The sequence below is a fragment of the Phoxinus phoxinus genome (genome assembly GCF_949152265.1).
Source record: "Phoxinus phoxinus genome assembly, chromosome: 9".
Lineage (NCBI taxonomy): Eukaryota > Metazoa > Chordata > Actinopteri > Cypriniformes > Leuciscidae > Phoxinus > Phoxinus phoxinus.
This window is the reverse complement of record NC_136884.1, coordinates 1,092,876-1,113,413: the sequence shown is the minus strand read 5'-3', so window position 1 is coordinate 1,113,413 and position 20,538 is coordinate 1,092,876. Positions and strand designations below refer to the sequence as shown.

Here is a 20,538-nt window from a genome sequence, read left to right as displayed (position 1 = left end):
CACACACACCTCAACATTTGCTTTAGAAAACGTCTCTCACACACACACACACACACACACACACACACGCTCTCTCACACACTCAAATACGCATGCACCCACACACTCTCTCACACACACACAAACACACACGCACACACACACACACACACACACGCATGCACGCACACACACACACACACACACACACACTCTCTCTCTCACACTCATACGCATGCACACACACACACACACACTCTCTCACACTCACATACGCACACACACACACGCGCACACACACACACACAGACACACACACTCTCTCACACTCACATACGCACCCACCCACACACACACACACACACACACCACAACATTTTCTTTAGATGAACGTTCTTCTTGTTTTGCATGAAAAGATCTCAGATCCCTCTTTCATTTATAGTTTTATAATAGTGTAAATCATAAGTCTGATCACACACGGCTGGATAAACACACTCGTTCTCTCATAACTGATCAACTTTGCAATGCTAACACTGTTATTGAACAGAACCGAATCAACATTGAGCTGAATAATGACAGTATTATATAGAGCTGGCACCGAGTTTCAAACTATTACTTTGAAACAATCTGTACAATCTGACACGTCCATTGCACAGACCAACCGCTAACTCTAAGAGCAACAGTAATACACATGCTTAGCTTTAGCAAAACATGAACGTGTTTCCGTCCGTGATGTACGGTGTCACTTACATGCGGCTGCTGAGGGCATCGACGGGCCTGCCGTGGTGCGGGACAGGAGAACACAGTAAGAACAGAGCAAAGACCCAATGCTGGAGAGTACACACCATCCTCATCCTCAGCGGACCTGAGCAAACACACACACACACACACTCATCAACATCATGCTTTACCACGAGGGTCCGTGCACTCTACGCCTCTCCGGAGTGCCGTTTAGCATCTCGTTCTTGTCGATGTTCAATCAAGTCTCATGTTCCCCCGAAGAACCTTCCAGTGAAGCTTTTGCTTTCTTAGTGTGAAGAACATTTCAATAATCTATAGAGCAGCTTTTGTGCAGTGAAAAAGTTCCATGCACTGCAAAAAAAAAAAAAAAAAAAAAATCTTACTCAGCATTTTTTGCCTTGTTTTCCAGTGCAAATATCGAAATAATCTTAAAAACAAGACATTTACTTCAGAAGCATATTTTAGTAAGTGAGTTTATGCATGAAACATGAAAAATAAGTGGCAGTGGGGTTAGAAAAATTAGCGTTTTCCATTTTAATTAATTATTTTTTTACCCTCACTGGGAGATTTAGTTTTAAAAAAGTAAATAGTTTTAAGCATAAACTTACTCAGCATTTTTTTCCCTTGTTTACAAGTACGACTATCTAAAAATTGTTAAAATCAAGACATTTTATACTTCAGAATTAATCAAAATTACAGTAAGTGAGATCATGCATGAAAATGATCTTGTTTTCCACTTGAATTTTTATCGTTTTAAGCACAAACGTACTTAATTTTGATCAGTAATTTTGCTTCTCAAGTTAAGTTTCTTGATTTGAGAGTTGAGATATTTGCACTTGGACGTTCTCCGTGGGAACGCTGATGAAGCTTTCTTTATGAGAGCTTTTACTGAAGAAGAGTTCAGACAGACACGGCAGCTTTAACTTAAACCAGTTCAACATGTTGGAATTCCAGTAAGTCCAGAGCAAAACCCCCCGATGAGCAACAGGAGAGAGACGTACTCACAATGATGTCTGTGTCTCGGTCTCTTCTGTCCTGCGAGACAGAGCGCGAGTCTCCTCAGTTTCCAGGCTGCGATCAAACACAAACAAACAAATCAATGAGTCCAGGTGAACGAGTCCTTCTGCATTACGTCCTTCGGTTTCTCCGGGATGATCTCGACCACGGCTAACGCCACGAGAATCCAGTTGTGTGTGTGTGTGTGTGTGTGTGTGTTCCAGGTGGTCTGTCCTGCACTGACTGACTCAGTTCTGTTATAGAGGAGTCAGATCAACCCACCAATACTGTGATGGGAAAGTTTGAGAGAGAGAGAGAGAGAGAGAGTGTGTGTGTGTGTGTGTGTGTGAGAGAGAGAGAGAATGGGAGGTGACGACTGGGAGTCCTAACAAAGACTCAGGAATCAACTCCTCTGTGTTTACATGAGAGACAGATGTGGCAAAAGAGCGGCAGGAGAATTTTTCTTCTTCTCACACACACACACACACACACACACACACACACACACACACACACACACACACACACACACACACACACACACACACACACACACACTCAGAAATGCCATAGCATTTGGCTTCCAATGAACAGTTTCGAAAAGAAAGTGTTTGAGGAGTGTGAAGGACATTTTAAAGCCCCCGTGGTGAAAATCAAGCGTTTAATGTTGTTTATGTGTCTATGTGGTGTTTTTAATATACACTTTAAGACAAACCACGTGTAAAGTCGACAGCATTGCTGAGTATCTTCATGTTATCCCCCTAAACTCATCTTTGATCAACAAAATTGCAATATTTACAAGTTTTTTTCTTTGAAAGAACATTTTTCACGCCTTAAAATATCTTGAATGTAACTCGACACCCTTGCCTCATTTAGTATGCGTGGTTCTATGAATATGCAAATGAGCCCCGCCTCCACTCACTCACTCACTCAGAGATCCACTGGTGGACGATCACACGTTGATCTGATTGGTTACAAGGTAGTGTGTGACGTCAGCGATTTCAAACCGTGTTTTTGAGACTGTCTTTGGTTCACTGCAGTTTTAAGCAGAAAATACTCAGCAATGCTGTCCACTTATGAACTTACACATGATTTGCATATTAAAAACACCACATAGACACATAAACAACATTAAAAGATGGATTTTCACCACGGGGCGACTTTAAAATGACATCTTTATCATTATAGTTATCATCGGTGTGAACGGTGAATGCAATGACTACACATCTCTATTTCATAATGATAATAAAAGCAGTCAACTTTCTTTAACTTTCACATTAGCTAGTTTTATAACTGGTCAGAAACAACTTTTAAAGCTCGCGCGCGTCTCCTGAAGAGCGATGTCTTCACACTGTCGGACTCTGTGCTTCACCTGGGAAAGGTGAGAAGGCTGACATTTGGGGTTAGCAGGAAGTCATCCGTGCTGCAAAGCTCCTCAGGTGATGTAGTTTGTCAGCTTGTGCAGGTGTGTGTGTGTGTGTGTTGCTGAACACTGACTGAAGGCTATTGTTGGCCTTTCGGTGCCAGATTTCAGACACGCGTAAGCAAAGACATTTTCCGCACTCCCTGATCATTAGCTTTGGCCGCCGCGAGCGCGTGTCACTCAGCAGAAACTCTGGGGTTTATATGTGTGTGTGACGGTGGACATTTCGCCCAGATCATCAGAAACACAAGAACGTCACGACTGAATTTTCTTATCTGGTTACCGTTAGTTAGTTAGTTAGTTAGTTAGTACGGTCTAAACTAATTATGAAGCAACAATAATCTAGGATCACTAACGCCTGTGTCAGATTACACGAGTTTGACTCCTAAAATCTCGTCGTGTCGTGGACAAGAAACATGTCGGACTACACACTGCTTTCTGACCAGTCATCACGAGCCGTCTCACACACACACATACACACACACACGCATGCACACACTCACACACACATTCACTCGCACACATACACACACACACTCGCTCATTCATTCACTCACACACACAAACGCACTCACTCACTCACTCACTCACACACACACACACACACACACACGCACACACACTCTCGCACACACACACACACGCTCACTCTCGCACACACACACACACACACACACACATTCTATCGCTCATTCAATCGCACACACAAACGCACTCACTCACTCACTCTCACACACACACACACACACACACACACACACACACACACTCTATCGCTCATTCACTCGCACACACAAACACACTCACTCACGCACACACACACTCTTGCTCGCGCACGCACACACACACACACACTCACTCTCGCACACACAAACACACTCACGCTCACTCACTCGCACACACACTTTCGCTGACTCGCTCATGCACACACACACTCACTCTTGACGGAACCCGTCGTGGAGGACAGAAAAAAAATCAAACATGCTAGTCTGTGTCGTGAAACATCGCAGACGCGGGTCGGTTGTCGTCCGCTATGACACACACACACACACACACACTATACGAGATGAAGCGATTGAATCTTGCGTCCCGACACCCGCTGTCGACATCCAACGTCAAACGCATCGTGCCAAAATCGGGCTACAATCGTGTAATCTGCAGGCATTAGGCACACAGTGACTCTGCTAGCGTACGACTTCAGAAGACTTATAATAGAGAATACAGCGCACACATCTTGTGCACTACTATTATAATCAGGGTTTTTTTTTGGTTCGTTTGACGGCCATTTTCCCACCATAGAAGAAAAAACGGTAACACTTTATTTTACAGTGTCATTGTTACATACGTTACATGTACTTACCGTAGTAATAACTATAAATTATGCATAATTACATGCAACTAATCCTCAACCAAACACCAATCATATAACCCTATATAGTATGTACATGTAATGAATTCATATATTTCATTACCAAAATGTATAATTACTCTGTAACAGAGACACCTTAAAATAAAGGGGTACACTTAATATTAAGGTGTCATTGTTACGGTGTAATTATATATTTAAATACTGAGTGATATTAAGCAACTATATGTACTTACTATAGGGTTAGTGTAGGATTAGGTTATCTAATTATGCATAATTTACTGTTATTATACGGTAAGTACACCCTAACAAGGACACTGTGAAATAAAGTGTTACCCCGACAAATCATTGAATGGGTTTGCAATGAAGGTGAGTAAATGATTAACCAATTACTTTAATGGTTAAAAGAGATCTATATGTATTATTATCATCACTCTAAATTAATTGCGGCACTATTTTGGTCTGTCTGGCAGTTTTTAAGTGTTAATTCTTAATGATTGGTTTGTCACATCCGAAGCTTCCTCTTTCCCAGAAGAGTGACTCATTACGGCGTCTCACTCATCAAGATTAATTGATTTTCACAGCCGTCTTTCTCATTAGTGTTCGTCCCACGCACAGCGGAGAGTTCGAGGAATTCCTCCCGTTCCTCACACACACACGCGCGCACACACACACACTAATTCTTCAGGATCTGACTGATTAACTCTCCCATCCTCACTAATGAATCAGAAATTCATGCAACATAAGTGTTTAAAAATTATTTAAAAATAAATAGTGTAACATATTGACTGCTGCAGTGATGACGGAATTTCGTAAACGAAAAAAAAAAAAAAAAGAAATCCTAATGACATACAGGTGAAACTCATAAAATTAGAATATGGTGCAAAAGTTCATTTATTTCCGTAATTCAACTTAAAAGGTGAAACTGATATATTATATAGACTCATTACATGCAAAGTGAGATATTTCAAGCCTTTATTTGTTATAATTTTGATGATTATGGCTCAAAATTGTAATATTGTGAAAAGGTTTTCATAAGCTGTAAGCCATAATCATCAAAATTATAACAAATAAAGGCTTGAAATATCTCACTTTGCTCTGAACTTTGAGCGTTGTAACTTTGCAGATGTTGTTTATGATCAAACACAACAATACACACTAACTACAGTTAGAAAAGTCAAATCATAATCCAACACCGCTTTAATGCATGTTCCTGGTCTTATTGAGAATGATTCATCAGTCTTCATTATATAAACAAATGTTTGTCTTCATAATCATTATCAAAATATAATAACTTGCTCCTTTTTTGTAAGCTGATGTCATGATTCCCTAAATGTTTTTTTATCGCTGTCATTCACACAGAAATACTTCAGATTACAAACATACTGGTTTCATGCTGGCTTCAAACCGGTATTTCTAGCGTCTTGATTTGCTTCAGATGTTTCTGCATATAAATGTGTTTGTATTTACTGACGCTGGCGAACGCAACAGATTTTGACAGAACTTCTCACGTCATTTAGCTCGAGGCGGTCCGGTTTTCTCTTTGAGGGAACGATAGAAAGATCCGATTCAGAAAACACCTCGAGTACTGTCTGTTGTGGTGTGTGTCTGATTCACACACACACACACACACACATTCCTACTTAGTATTTTTGTCTTGTTTTCCAGTACAAATATTCATTACAACACATTTCTTAAATCAAGATACATTTACTTGAGAAGCAAATTGCGCTAGTATCAATATGTATTGAGTTTATCCTTAAAAAAAGAACAAATATCCGACTATGGGACTAAACACGTCACAATATTCCTCATTATAATAATTAATGCGCAGAATAAAGGGGCGGGGTCTGGTTGAGTTAGTTAGTAGTGTGTTAAACTGGCGGTTATGGTAAGGGGCGGGACATTTCCCAAACACACTCGAAGCGCTCGACCAATCACAACACACTGCTCCAGCCGACCAATCAGAGCACAGTGTGCTTTTCAGAAGGAGGGGCTTCATAGAGACAGGAAGTAAACAGAGCGTTACTGACAGACTGGGAAGAGAGGAGCCGCAACAATGGAGAATATGAGGAGAATAATCAACATTCATGCAGGAAAACCTGTTCTAGTCGAGCCTGGACTTTCTGAAAGCGATACTTGTAATGGAAAACAAGACAAAAACATTATTGTTTTGCAGTGTGTGTGTGTAATAGCACACACTCTTCCCCCGTCCCGCCGGTTAAAAGAGAAGAGCACTGATGATGAAGAGAGATGTATGAGTTTTACAGGCTCCTTCATGTTATACGTTTACATGCTGATGTAGTTAAAGCTCCACTTCAGTCACACAGGTCCTGTCTACCTGTCTCAGCTCCTGTGGTCCACACACACACACACACACACACACACACACACTTATATAAGGGTTTCGTGTTGAGTTGGAAAAAAAGACCTCATTCGGGGGCACTCTGTAGAGTATACTTTACCTGCATATAAACAGGTGAAAAAAGTCTTTCCTGGCAGGAGGCGTGAAGTGGGACAGCGCCAGGAAAGCTGTTTTAGATTCATCCAAAATTACTGGCGTTTGGCAGAGAGCAGCATACATACACAAAACAAATGTTCGCTTTTAATCTTACTGCTTTTTTCCTCCGTCTCTCTCTCTCTCACACACACACAAGTCGTCTAATCTCTCTCTCCATCCGAGGACGTTTTATTTAGACCACAAAACCAGTCACATGGGTCAATTTTTGAAATTGAGATGTATACATCATATGAAAGCTGAATAAATAAGCTTTCCATTGATGTGTGGTTTGTTAGGATTGGACAATATTTGGTCGAGACACAACTATTGAAAATCTGGAATCTGAGGAGCAAAAAATGTAAACATTGAGAAAATCTCCTTTAAAGTTGTGCATTTATGTTCACGATTGTGCTGCATTCACTCACAAACATACATGTTTTATATATTTACGGTAGGAAATTTACTAAATATCTTCATGGAACATGATCCTAATATCCTCATGATTTTTGGCATAAAAGAAAAATAATTTTGACCCATACAATGTATAGTTGTTACAAATATACCCGTGCGACTCGAGACTGGGTTTGTGCTCCAGAGTCACATATTTATATATATATCGGGACGGGCAACTTAATTAAACGTGTTAAACGAGAGTACAGCATTCACATTTACAGTTAATTCTGAATTAGACTTTACAGAATCGGTTTCCAGATGTTTAAGTCCAAATAGACCCTGTTTAGTGTGAGAATGCCTGTTTTTGGTCTTATTACATCCTACCAGCCACATTATAATGCCTGTTTTATTGCTGAGGTTCAGACAGATCAATCTAACCAAGGGTTAAAGCTCATGTGCTGGTGCATGATGGGTTAAAGCTCATGTGCTGGTGCATGATGGGTTAAAGCTCATGTGCTGGTGCACGAAGGGTTAAACCAGAACATATCCAGAGTAAAGTTACTCATTGGCTGCTTTTTGCCTCTTCTGTGGATTTTTCTCGGTTCTCTCCAGAAGTCATAAAGTATTATATCACACCATTTACTTTACGATTCAGATTTGCACAGAACAGAACGCCCAAAAAACCCTTTTTTGTCACATTAATGGATCTTTCTCCCACATCCAGTTTTTGATTCTTGGGATTATAGTGAATTAATACGCACTATCTGAGCTGGAGAGATATACGCCGCTCTAATACTTTAATGAAGACACTTGATCTGAACGTTGACCAACAGACCAGTCCTGAGGATAGTAGTGAGTCTGAAGTGTAAATAAAGCTAAATCTGCTCTAAATATCACTATTATCAATATTTATATATCATAAATATATATATGTGTGTGTGTTAATGTCACAGCTACATATAAAATGTATTATAATAGGCTTAAGTGAAGACTGTTTTAAGTTAATTAAATTAAAAGCTGTTATATTTTTATATTTTTTTAAAGCCTATTGTTTAAAATTACAATAATACTGTAATATTTATTGGCTGATATATCCCAGAAATATAGAAATATATTATTATTAAATTAAATATATACACTTATATATATATATATATATATACAATTTAGAGTTATATATGTCTTGATGTATATATGTATAAATATATACATCAAGAACTCTAAATTATATATATATATATATATATACATCAATTCAAGACATCTAGAACTCCAAATTATATATATATATACACACACATCAAGACATCTAGAACTCCAAATTATATATATATATATATACATCAAAAACTCCAAATTATATATATATATACACACACATCAAGACATCTAGAACTCCAAATTATATATATATATATACACACACATCAAGACATCTAGAACTCCAAATTATATATATGTATAAGTGCTGTCACTGAAATTTCTATATTTCTGGGAATGAAATTAGTAATAAATGTTTATATAGAAAAATAAAGAAATAGAAATAATATTGCTCACATTTAGAGTTTGCTCTTTCATAGTTCAGGAGACCTAATGGAGTTTTGAGTTATATAGATATTTTGATATAAATATATATAATAGTTTGATAGAGTTGAAGAGCCCAGATGTGAGTAAAGCGAGATCTCTTGTGAAGCGCTGGAGGAAACACATCCGAGAATTAGGAGACTGAATAAGACGTCTGCAAATCTGTAAATCTCCATTTAATCTCATAATAAACATCTGAAATATTAAAGCTGAATATTAAAAGGTGAAGAGCAAAACCTATGATTTCATCTTCAGCTGAACCTCTTCATCAAGATCCAATCCGATCTGATCTCTCAGATATGAGGAGCAATCATCTCTATCGCAACCCGACTCAAACACACGACAACAAGATGTTCTCTGAGCCGCGCACACACACACACACACACACACACACACACACACACACACACACACACACACACACACACGAGCGCTGAACTTCATTAGGATTCACACGTGCTTCTGTTGAGATACTCACAAAAGAACTGAAGAAAAGAAAAAACTCCAGATTTGCAGAAGAAATCTTAACAACGTCTCAAACTGAGCTCAGATTTGCCAGGGAAAGTCAGGGATCTGATCGTGAAGATGTAGTTTATAGTATTTTTGAATAAACCAACTAAAAACACTTTCACATTAATGCATCTTTTTAGTCAAAAAAAGAGAGCGAGAGTTTGAAGCGTGAAGCTAAATCAGAAATCTCACAATTAACCAACACACATCTCATTAAACTCTATATAGAGCGAATTATCCACATTTTAAATATCTATACTCTTTACTGTTGACTCATTTGTGTTTTAATTTCTCCTAAAACAAACTCAATCAATGAAGACAAAGATGATACATAAATGAGACCATATTGCAGTGCAAAAAAGTGACATTTTGAGTTATTTTCAGGAGTTATTGCTACCCTGATGTGATCCTAAAATGACTAAAATCCTAAAATAAGTTGATGAAATAATATTTCTGAATAAACTAAGAACATCATTAAGTTTCCTGAGCCGTGAATGAGAAACATCTTAGTAACTAAACTAAAATAAAGCAAAAATGATATATTTCACTGCTTTAAAAGATGTGAAAAATACTCACTGTTAGTGATTGAGACGGCAGTCCACAGCGTTGCCTTAACAATCCATGCGGATATCTCTTGTGCCGGTCAAAAGTGTTGCGTTTACTGTCCTGGGATCAGCCGGTGTGTCCTCGAGTCTGCAGATGTCGTGACTCTCGAGCTCCTCTGCTACTTGTGGAGGAGCTGAACGTTCAAAATATATATATATGAGGTTCAGGGCTGCTTCTGACATCACTGAGTAGTCAACACTACCGCCTCACACACACACACACACACACACATGCGCGCGCACGCACACGACATGCTGCATATGAAATTAGACGATGCCTCAAAACACACACACACACACACACACACACACACACACACACACACACACACACACACACACACACACACACACACACACACACACACACACACACACACACACACACACACACACACACACACACAGACATAAAGTGTGGGTTGTGGGGTTTTATATCTAACTGTATGCCAAAGTAACTTGCCTGTCTTTTTTTGAAACAGAAAATCACATGTTATTCATTTTTCACAGTATTTTTCGTGTGATTCACACCAGTGTAAAAAAAAATTCACACATACTTTCCCAGAAAACTTGCCCCGTCGCGTCACACACACACGCTGATACCCAACACTGCAAATGACTGTTATTTCACAAGCTTAAATGCTACATAAACTTCTCTCGGGCGCATTAATATCATCACACAGAAGCCGAGGAGACGCAGCGCTGTTGTGGCGTTACACCGGGGTGATTAACTCAGGCCTTCGTGTGGAGGAATGTGGCGAGTGTGTGAACGCGCTCCAAACTCAGCGCAGCGGTCAATGATGTGTGTTTAACGTCACAGCTCATCTGAGTCTGCGGAGAGAGAGAGAGAGAGAGAGAGAGAGAGTGAGTGAGTGAGTGAATGAGAGAGAGTGTGTGTGTGTGTAAGTGAATGAGTGAGTGTGTGTGTGTGTGTAAGTGAATGAGTGAGTGTGTATGTGTGTGAGAGAGTGAATGAGTATGAGAGAGTGTGTGTGTGTGTAAGTGAATAAGTGAGTGTGTATGTGTGTGTGTGAGAGAGAGAGTGTACGTGTGTGTGTGTGTGTAAGTGAATGAGTGAGTGTGTATGTGTGTGTGTGTGTGAGAGAGAGAGAGTGTACGTGTGTGTGTGTGTGTAAGTGAGCGAATGAGTGTATGAGAGTGTGTGTGACAGAGAGAGAGAGAGTGTGTGTGTGTGTGTGTGAGTGAATGAGTGAGTGTGTATGTGTGTGAGAGAGTGTGTGTGAGTGAGTGAATGAGTGTATGAGAGAGTGTGTGTGTGTAAGTGAATGAGTGAGTGTGTATGTGTGTGTGTGAGAGAGAGAGTGTACGTCTGTGTGTGTGTGTGAGCGAATGAGTGTATGAGAGTGTGTGTGACAGAGAGAGAGAGAGTGTGTGTGTGAGTGGGATAAAAGCGTCAGCTAAATGAAATGAATAAATGAGTAAGTGAATGTGCATGTGTGTGAGAGAGTGTACGTGTGTGTGTGTGTGTGTGCGTGAGCGAATGAGTGTATGAGAGTGTGTGTGTGACAGAGAGAGAGAGAGTGTGTGTGTGAGTGGGATGTGTATTAGAGAGTGTGTGAATGAGTGAGTGTATGAGTGTGTGTGTGTGTGTGTGTAAGTGTGTATATGTGTGTGTGAATGAGTGTATGAGAGTGTGTGTGAGTGTATGTGTGAGAGAGATAGAGAGTGAGTGTGTGTGTGTGTGAATGAGTGTATGAGAGTGTGTGTGTGTGAGAGAGAGAGTGAGTGACTGTGTATGAGTGTGTGAGAGAGACTGACTGCGTGTGTGTGTGTGAGAGAGAGTGTGTGCGTGTGTGTGTGAGAGAGACTGAATGCGTGTGTGTGTGTATGTGAGAGAGAGAGTGTGTGTGTGTGTGTGTGAGAGAGACTGACTGCGTGTGTGTGTGTGTGTGTGTGTGTGTGTGTGTGTGTGTGTGAGAGAGAGAGGTCGTCTGAGCTGAGGTTGAGCTATGTTTAGTTGCGGGCGCTGCTGGTGGTTTGGGCTTTGCTGTGGCCCGTGGCGTGTGTATCAGTGTATCGTGTGTGTCATGACCTGCTCTCTGTGCTCCGACCGCTGACTGGGAACGGCACCACAAAACACCAAACACACACCAGACACACACACACCAGACACACACACCAGACGATTACAGCGCTAGAGTCAGACACGGCCCTGACTGCGACGAGGATTATCTGTGCTTCACTCGCGGGCAGAGTGTGTGTTTCTCCTCAGGAGTTCACGAGTGGTGCGGTGATGTGTGGTGTCGATAGCAAGTGTGTGTTTACTTGTGGTCATTCTAGTAGCCAGGATTATGATTTGCATAAAGTCTGGTTCACATTGCAGTTTGTCCTGAAGCATGAAAGAGTTTGTTTTTTGAGGCGCAGATCTGGTCTGATAAGGTCAGAAATAATGCTTTACAATAACGTACAATCTGTTAAAGTCGCCCTAATCCAGCTTTTAATGTTGTTTATGTGTCTATGTGGTGTTTTTAATATATGCTTTAACACACACCATGTGTAAGTTCATAAGTGGACAGCATTGCTGAGTATTTTCTGCTTAAAACTGCAGTGAACCAAAGACAGTCTCAAAAACACGGTTTGAAATCGCTGGTGTTTCTGACGTCACACACTACCTTGACCAATCAGATCAACGTGTGATCGTCCACCAGTGGATCTCTGAGTGAGTGAGTGCACGGCGAGTGCACAGCCAATCAGAACAGCGTGTGGGCGGAGTCTCGCGGCGAGTGCACAGCCAATCAGAACAGCATGTGGGCGGAGTCTCGCGGCGAGTGCACAGCCAATCAGAACAGCGTGTGGGCGGAGTCTCACGGCGAGTAAACAGCCAATCAGAACAGCGTGTGGGCGGAGTCTCACGGCGAGTGCACAGCCAATCAGAACAGCGTGGGGCGGAGTCTCGCGGCGAGTGCACAGCTAATCAGAACAGCATGTGGGCGGAGTCTCGCGGCGAGTGCACAGCCAATCAGAACAGCGTGTGGGCAGAGTCTCGCGGCGAGTGCACAGCTAATCAGAACAGCGTGTGGGCGGAGTCTCGCGGCGAGTGCACAGCTAATCAGAACAGCGTGTGGGCGGAGTCTCACGGCGAGTGCACAGCCAATCAGAACAGCGTGTGGGCAGAGTCTCGCGGCGAGTGCACAGCTAATCAGAACAGCGTGTGGGCGGAGTCTCGCGGCGAGTGCACAGCTAATCAGAACAGCGTGTGGGCGGAGTCTCGCGGCGAGTGCACAGCTAATCAGAACAGCGTGTGGGCGGAGTCTCACGGCGAGTGCACAGCCAATCAGAACAGCGTGTGGGCAGAGTCTCGCGGCGAGTGCACAGCTAATCAGAACAGCGTGTGGGCGGAGTCTCGCGGCGAGTGCACAGCTAATCAGAACAGCGTGTGGGCGGAGTCTCGCGGCGAGTGCACAGCTAATCAGAACAGCGTGTGGGCGGAGTCTCGCGGCGAGTGCACAGCTAATCAGAACAGCGTGTGGGCGGAGTCTCGCGGCGAGTGCACAGCCAATCAGAACAGCGTGTGGGCAGAGTCTCACTAAGAATCTAAGAAATGGATATAAGTAATTAAGTAAGGATTAAATAATAAGTTACTATTGATGTTCTTCTGTGTGGGGCTCTGAGTGAGTTCACGAGTGTAACAGCGCAGCGCTTCTGGGTTGTGCGTCAGAACGGAGGCTCACTATTGGCCAGCATCACACACATGACCAGCGTCGGCCAATAGTGAGCCTCTGTTCTGACGTACAACCCAGAAGTGAACTCACTCAGAGGAACACAGAAGAACATCAAGAGTTGAATAAAGTCCTTATTTTTGTGTGTTTTTGCGCACTAGAAGTATTCTGGTCGCCTGATAAACTGAAGGTTGAGCCGCTGTCGTCACTCGGACTATTTTAAACATTGTCTTTACTAACTTTCTGCGCCGGCAAGTTTCAATCACAACAGAAGCCTCTGGAGGAGTGAGACACTCTCAGATCTAATCACTAATATCTTCATTTGTGTCCCGAAGATGAACGAGTCTGACGGGGAACAACATGAGAGAGAGTCATTACTGACAGAGTTTACAGTTTTGGGAGAACTAGCGCTTTAAGTTATAGTAGTGAGTACGCTTGGTCACTGGCCTTGCCCGTCAGACAGATCGCATGAATCAGGAGGTTTGGTGATGTGTGGTCCGTCTCTTTCTTCTTCCCATGTTCTCTCCCACTTTTACCTGCTTCTTCCTCAGGATGTGACCTGAAATATATCCACCTGGCAGTGACGGTGGGATTTAGCAGCCAACACACTCGTATAGCGCTCCTCAACGATCGACTTTCTTTCCAGACGAAACACACAAGAGCAATTTTTGACCCGGAGGTCAGTCTAAATTCCTGAGTTTTTCCCTCTTTAAGGGTAAATGACTGTGGTTTCTGTGGAAAGCAGGTATTTTATACTCATACCAGGCATCCCACTTTAAACACATCCGTCTTTTTGAAGGCCTGAAAAGGAAGATGGATGTTATGAGGTCAGTTTAAGGCCTACCATCACATGTTCCTCTGCTCCCGAGTCCAACAGAAACGACGGCTACTTTAATGATCACACACTCGCAGGGAAAGCGAATCCGTTCTGTTGGCTTGCATTAAATAGTCGCTTTTTCAGATTGGCAAAGACACAAAATGCAGAACAAAAGCTAAAAATTCTAGACGTTCAAGGTACAAACATTGGACCCCATTGACTTTCATTGTATGGACAGAAAAATGTTAGCTAACACTTTATTTTAAAGTGTCCTTGTTACATATGTTACATGTACTTACCGTAGTAATAACAGTAATATATGCATAATTACATGCAATTAACCCTCAAATCCTACACTAACCCTATAGTAAGTACATGTAGTTCAGTAATATCACTCAGTACTTAAATATTTAATTACACTGTAACAACGACACCTTAAAATAAAGTGTAACCAAATGTTATTATATAAGTATGGAAAAATTTGGAACGATGGATTGAATTTTCATTTATGAATGAACTGTTCCCAACCCTTTAAGTGTCACCCCCCTTTTTTTGAATATACATGAAAATGCACATTTCGAACTTAAATGTTTGTAACTCAAGAATGCTTTGGAATATGGATGTAAGATTGGTCTTGTTTTAAAGAAGAACATTTTTTTTAGAAGTGAAATAAATTAAGAAAGTGTAACAGAAAAAAAGTTATAGAAGTTTAATTTTAAGTTTAACAAATTAATTATTCATATTTTATATAAAATATATATTTTTCAAAACCTGGGTGACTCTAAAACTGCACAAAAATCAAAGCCAAAAATCTGAACAAGTTGTGTTTCAAATGTTCGGTTGATATCTCAAAAAATAAGCGTTCAGTGAGATTTAGTTTGGGCGCAGTGCCACACTTCTCCACTAGTGGACATCACTGCCCATATAAGGGTGCCTCCATCTCCATATATGTTTTTTCTTTATTTCTAAAACATTTTCAGACCTTTTTTTCTAAAATAATTGAAATGCTATTTTTTTGAACTCTTGGCATGAAAACAAACTGAGGTTTCTACCATTCTTTCATGATTTTTCATGTTCATCACTATTTCAAAATAAAGGACTGAACACCTTAGGAGTATGAACATATTATTGTTGCAAATTGATAAATTACAGCTCCTCTGTAATTTATTTTGAAAATCAGTCACCAAATATGAAAACTAGAGATTGTAAGCTTTCAAATGATATATAGTTTGTCAATATTACTTAAGGTTTTTACTAAGATATTATTGTTTTAAAAATACCTGTGGGACGGTGACAGTCAAACTGAATTTTCATTTATGAACTCCACAACATTACTTCCCGTTTTCCACGAAAACACATTATGTCCAAATAACTGAAGGATAATTTGAAGAAATTTGTCTGCAAAAAACTATAATTACATATAACTGTATATAATTGGATCATGTCCGACTACATAACCGGATAACACATGCTAAGATGCACTCAACTGGAAAAATTAATTAGCAAGATTTGAGATAGCTCATCAAAGAGAGAAGATGCAATATGTTGCGCATTTGAAAGAGTCTTTGCTTTTATTACAGCGCTGAGAGAATTGAGACGAATTATACCGTTAAAACGCTTCCACATGTGTGTGTGTTCACGGTTTGTTGTGGAGACAGAGCTGACATAGACAGATACGCATTTTTAGCAAACTACAAAACTTTTTTTTCTTACGAAGCCTCTTTGAAGGGCTGTAATTAAGACCAGTCTGGGCTAATTGAATTAGCACAAGATGCTCCTGATTACTTCTCGCCCACTACAAAGAGGAAGTTGTCACTTTATATGTACTTTAAATGGTTGTAATGGAAACGAGTAACAGTCTAGCGGAAAATAGTGATATTAAAAGGCTGTATTAGATCAGTTGTATTTAATATAGCATGTCTATTTTCAACTAATTTCAATCAAATGTGAAACTTTGTCGTCCAAAAACAACAATGACCTGATGCATGAGTTTTGAGTTACAACCAGGGATTACCGATATTAAAACTTTGCCCGATAACCGATATTTTTGTATATTTGAAACAATGTTGTTTTCGTCAACGATGACGATAACGCAATTATTTCGTTGACACACCTTTTTTTTATGACGATAACGTTACGATGACTAGCTAAAAATGGCTCCAAGGTGACTAAAACATGACGAGACGTTTTCGAGTTTCCGTTGAAGAGACGAGATGGAACGAAAATGATTATAAGTCTGACGTTCACAATGCATGTCATTTCTGCCTATAAATACGATCATTTTGACCTCTGTACGATGTACGATCAATAATGAAAAAAATCCCATAATGTACGATAATTTCAGAATTGCCCGCAAATTAGTTAAAATCTCCCGGAATCTAGATCGAGCGAGCAAGAGCGCGCATGTGTAGCGCACGCACAGCAGAGAAAGGGAGCGAGAGACCTTGCGTGTGTGTGCTAGTGTGCGTGTGTGTGCTAGTGTGCGTGTGTGTGCTAGTGTGCGTGTGTGTGCTAGTGTGCGTGTGTGTGCTAGTGTGCGTGTGTGTGCTAGTGTGCGTGTGTGTGCTAGTGTGCGTGTGTGTGCTAGTGTGCGTGTGTGTGCTAGTGTGCGTGCTAGTGTGCGTGTGTGTGCTAGTGTACGTGTGTGTGCTAGTGTGCGTGTGTGTGCTAGTGTGCGTGTGTGTGCTAGTGTGCGTGTGTGTGCTAGTGTGAGTGTGTGTGCTAGTGTGCGTGTGTGTGCTAGTGTACGTGTGTGTGCTAGTGTGCGTGTGTGTGTGCTAGTGTGCGTGTGTGTGCTAGTGTGCGTGTGTGTGTGCTAGTGTGCGTGTGTGTGCTAGTGTGCGTGTGTGTGCTAGTGTGCGTGTGTGTGCTAGTGTGCGTGTGTGTGCTAGTGTGCGTGTGTGTGCTAGTGTGCGTGTGTGTGCGTGTGTGTGCTAGTGTGCGTGTGTGTGCTAGTGTGCGTGTGTGTGCTAGTGTGCGTGTGTGTGCTAGTGTGCGTGTGTGTGCTAGTGTGCGTGTGTGTGCTAGTGTGCGTGTGTGTGTGCTAGTGTGCGTGTGTGTGCTAGTGTGCGTGTGTGTGTGCTAGTGTGCGTGTGTGTGCTAGTGTGCGTGTGTGTGCTAGTGTGCGTGTGTGTGCTAGTGTGCGTGTGTGTGCTAGTGTGCGTGTGTGTGCTAGTGTGCGTGTGTGTGCTAGTGTGCGTGTGTGTGCTAGTGTGCGTGTGTGTGCTAGTGTGCGTGTGTGTGCTAGTGTGCGTGTGTGTGTGCTAGTGTGCGTGTGTGTGCTAGTGTGCGTGTGTGTGTGCTAGTGTGCGTGTGTGTGCTAGTGTGCGTGTGTGTGCTAGTGTGCGTGTGTGTGCTAGTGTGCGTGTGTGTGCTAGTGTGCGTGTGTGTGCTAGTGTGCGTGTGTGTGCGTGTGTGTGCGTGTGTGTGCTAGTGTGCGTGTGTGTGCTAGTGTGCGTGTGTGTGCTAGTGTGCGTGTGTGTGCTAGTGTGCGTGTGTGTGCTAGTGTGCGTGCTAGTGTGCGTGCTAGTGTGCGTGTGTGTGCTAGTGTGCGTGTGTGTGCTAGTGTGCGTGCTAGTGTGCGTGTGTGTGCTAGTGTGCGTGTGTGTGCTAGTGTGCGTGCTAGTGTGTGTGTGTGTGCTAGTGTGCGTGTGTGTGCTAGTGTGCGTGTGTGTGCTAGTGTGCGTGTGTGTGCTAGTGTGCGTGCTAGTGTGCGTGTGTGTGCTAGTGTGCGTGTGTGTGCTAGTGTGCGTGTGTGTGCTAGTGTGCGTGTGTGTGCGTGTGTGTGCTAGTGTGCGTGTGTGTGCTAGTGTGCGTGTGTGTGCTAGTGTGCGTGTGTGTGCTAGTGTGCGTGTGTGTGCTAGTGTGCGTGTGTGTGCTAGTGTGCGTGCTAGTGTGTGTGTGTGTGCTAGTGTGCGTGTGTGTGCTAGTGTGCGTGTGTGTGCTAGTGTGCGTGTGTGTGCTAGTGTGCGTGTGTGTGCTAGTGTGCGTGTGTGTGCTAGTGTGTGTGTGTGTGCTAGTGTGCGTGTGTGCCTCACGAAGCGCATGTAAGAAGGACCAACCAATCGAATTATTCAGAAACTCTAGTTTATTATGCAAAGGTTTTAAGGTTAACTGTTGTTTTATGAATTGCAACACTTGCTGAAACCTGTCAAACCTAAGCCCATTTCCAATACTTTTTAACCTAAATTAATTTGTGAAAGACTACTTTACGACTGTTTTCGTCGACTAAAACTATCAAGTTTATAAATGACTAAAATGTGACTAAAACTAAAAAGCATTTTCGTCAAAAAGACTAAGACTTAAAACTAAAAGGGCTGCCAAAAACAACACTGATTTGAAAGCCGATAACCGATATATTGGCCGATAAATCTAAATCCAAATTTGTATATATTTTTTGAGAGCCTGATTACAAAAACAAAAGTCTCACTATTAAAAGTCATGTCCCAAGAACACAATTATAATTATGTTTTCATTATAATTTTAATAAGTAGCCGATATGACAGATTTGCACAATATTTTGCTTTTTTGAAGTGATTCCAATCATATTTCAAGCAGTTTAAAACCATCATATTGAACAGTGCACATCTGAAGTGTCTCAGCTGAAGGAAATAATCCATTATTTATCGGCTTTAATAAATCGGGCAAATTTTCTTATCGGGCCGATAACGGTAACATTGAATATCTGACATATATCGGCCGATACCGATACGGTAGCCGATATATCATGCTTCCCAAGTTTACAACTGGGATTTTTAGTGAATAAAGCCCCGGATTTTGCCCTGTTCCTCAAACCAAGAGTAGGATGATAATATAGCTAATACTTAGGCTATGTTTACACGAGTTTAGACGAGCGTTATTGGGGGGAAATCTGCGTGCATATGGTGACGCAAAAGTGTGTGAGATTGGATGTAGTGTGCACTCCAGGCGGCTAGGTGGCGATGTGGAGCACTGAAAGTGAAAGAGACGCTGACACAGTTTGTCATGTTTAATACGGTAAAGCTGCTGCTTTAACCCTCGGTGCTCTTCACCTGTCGCTCAAAAATGACAGATTTTTATTTATTTTTTTTGTCAATGAAATTAATGCTATATTTTAGTTTGATAATGTTTTGTTATTTTCCTGTACTGGCGCATGCCTGTGACGTAAACACATACATGCGTTTTTACCCTTTAGACGGGAACGCGATGGTGGAGTGTTTTTAAGATTTCCACTCTGGAGGGTGGTTTCACTTTTTTGTGTTTTTAAGCCTAAAGGGCTTAACTCCTTAAGTGTCACCGGCCCACCGGTGGGCCCAAATTCATTACATATTTAAAATAGTAATATCCTATACTAAACCTAAACTAATATTGACAAACTATATATCATTTGAAAGCTTACAATCTCTAGTTTTCATATTTGGTGACTGATTTTTAAAATATATTACAGAGAAGCTGTAATTTATCAATTTGCAACAATAATATTTTCATATTCCTAAGGTGTTCAGTCCTTTATTTTGAAATAGTGATGAAAATGAAAAATCATGAAAAAAATGGTAGAAACCTCAGTTTGTTTTCATGCCAAGAGTTCAAAAGATAGCATTTGTTAAATTATTTTAGAAAAAAAAGGTCTGAAAATGTTTTAGAAATAAAGAAAAACCATATATGGAAATACAGGCGCCCTTATATGGGCAGTAATGTCAACTAGTGAAAAAGTGTGGTACTGCGCCCAAACTAAATCTTACTGAAAGCTAATTTTTTGAGATATCAAGCTAAAATTTAAAAAACAACTTGTTCAGATTTTTGGCTTTGATTTTTGTGCAGTTTAAGAGTCACCAGGGTTTTGAAAAAATATATTTTATATAAAATATGAATAATTAATTTTTTTTATTTTTTATTTTCATAAACTCAAACTTCTATAACTTTTTTTCTGTTACACTTTCTTAATTTATTTCACTTCTACAAAAAT

The 20,538-nt window shown here is 41.1% G+C and overlaps 1 protein-coding gene and 1 long non-coding RNA gene across 9 annotated transcripts in view; one reads left to right on the top strand and one right to left on the bottom strand.

The window, feature by feature from the left end:
- pthlha (parathyroid hormone-like hormone a) overlaps window positions 1-20,538 on the bottom strand; it is a 132,829-nt gene that overhangs the window by 12,151 nt on the left and 100,140 nt on the right. For 6 of the 8 annotated variants that reach the window (XM_079623928.1, XM_079623929.1, XM_079623927.1 and 3 more), the window contains 3 exons: window positions 10,069-10,231; window positions 1,726-1,791; window positions 730-844 (listed from right to left, as the gene is read on the bottom strand). In XM_079623928.1, the coding sequence (XP_079480054.1) occupies window positions 730-833 (104 nt within the window). In that variant the 5' untranslated portion in view covers window positions 834-844; window positions 1,726-1,791; window positions 10,069-10,231. Of the gene's footprint in view, window positions 1-729; window positions 845-1,721; window positions 2,278-10,068; window positions 10,232-14,621; window positions 14,819-20,538 lie in introns of those variants that run through there. The other 2 variants (XM_079623933.1, XM_079623934.1) reach the window with 2 other exon arrangements.
- LOC307004601 overlaps window positions 1-20,538 on the top strand; it is a 76,438-nt gene that overhangs the window by 15,545 nt on the left and 40,355 nt on the right. The gene's annotated exons all lie outside the window — the stretch shown is intronic.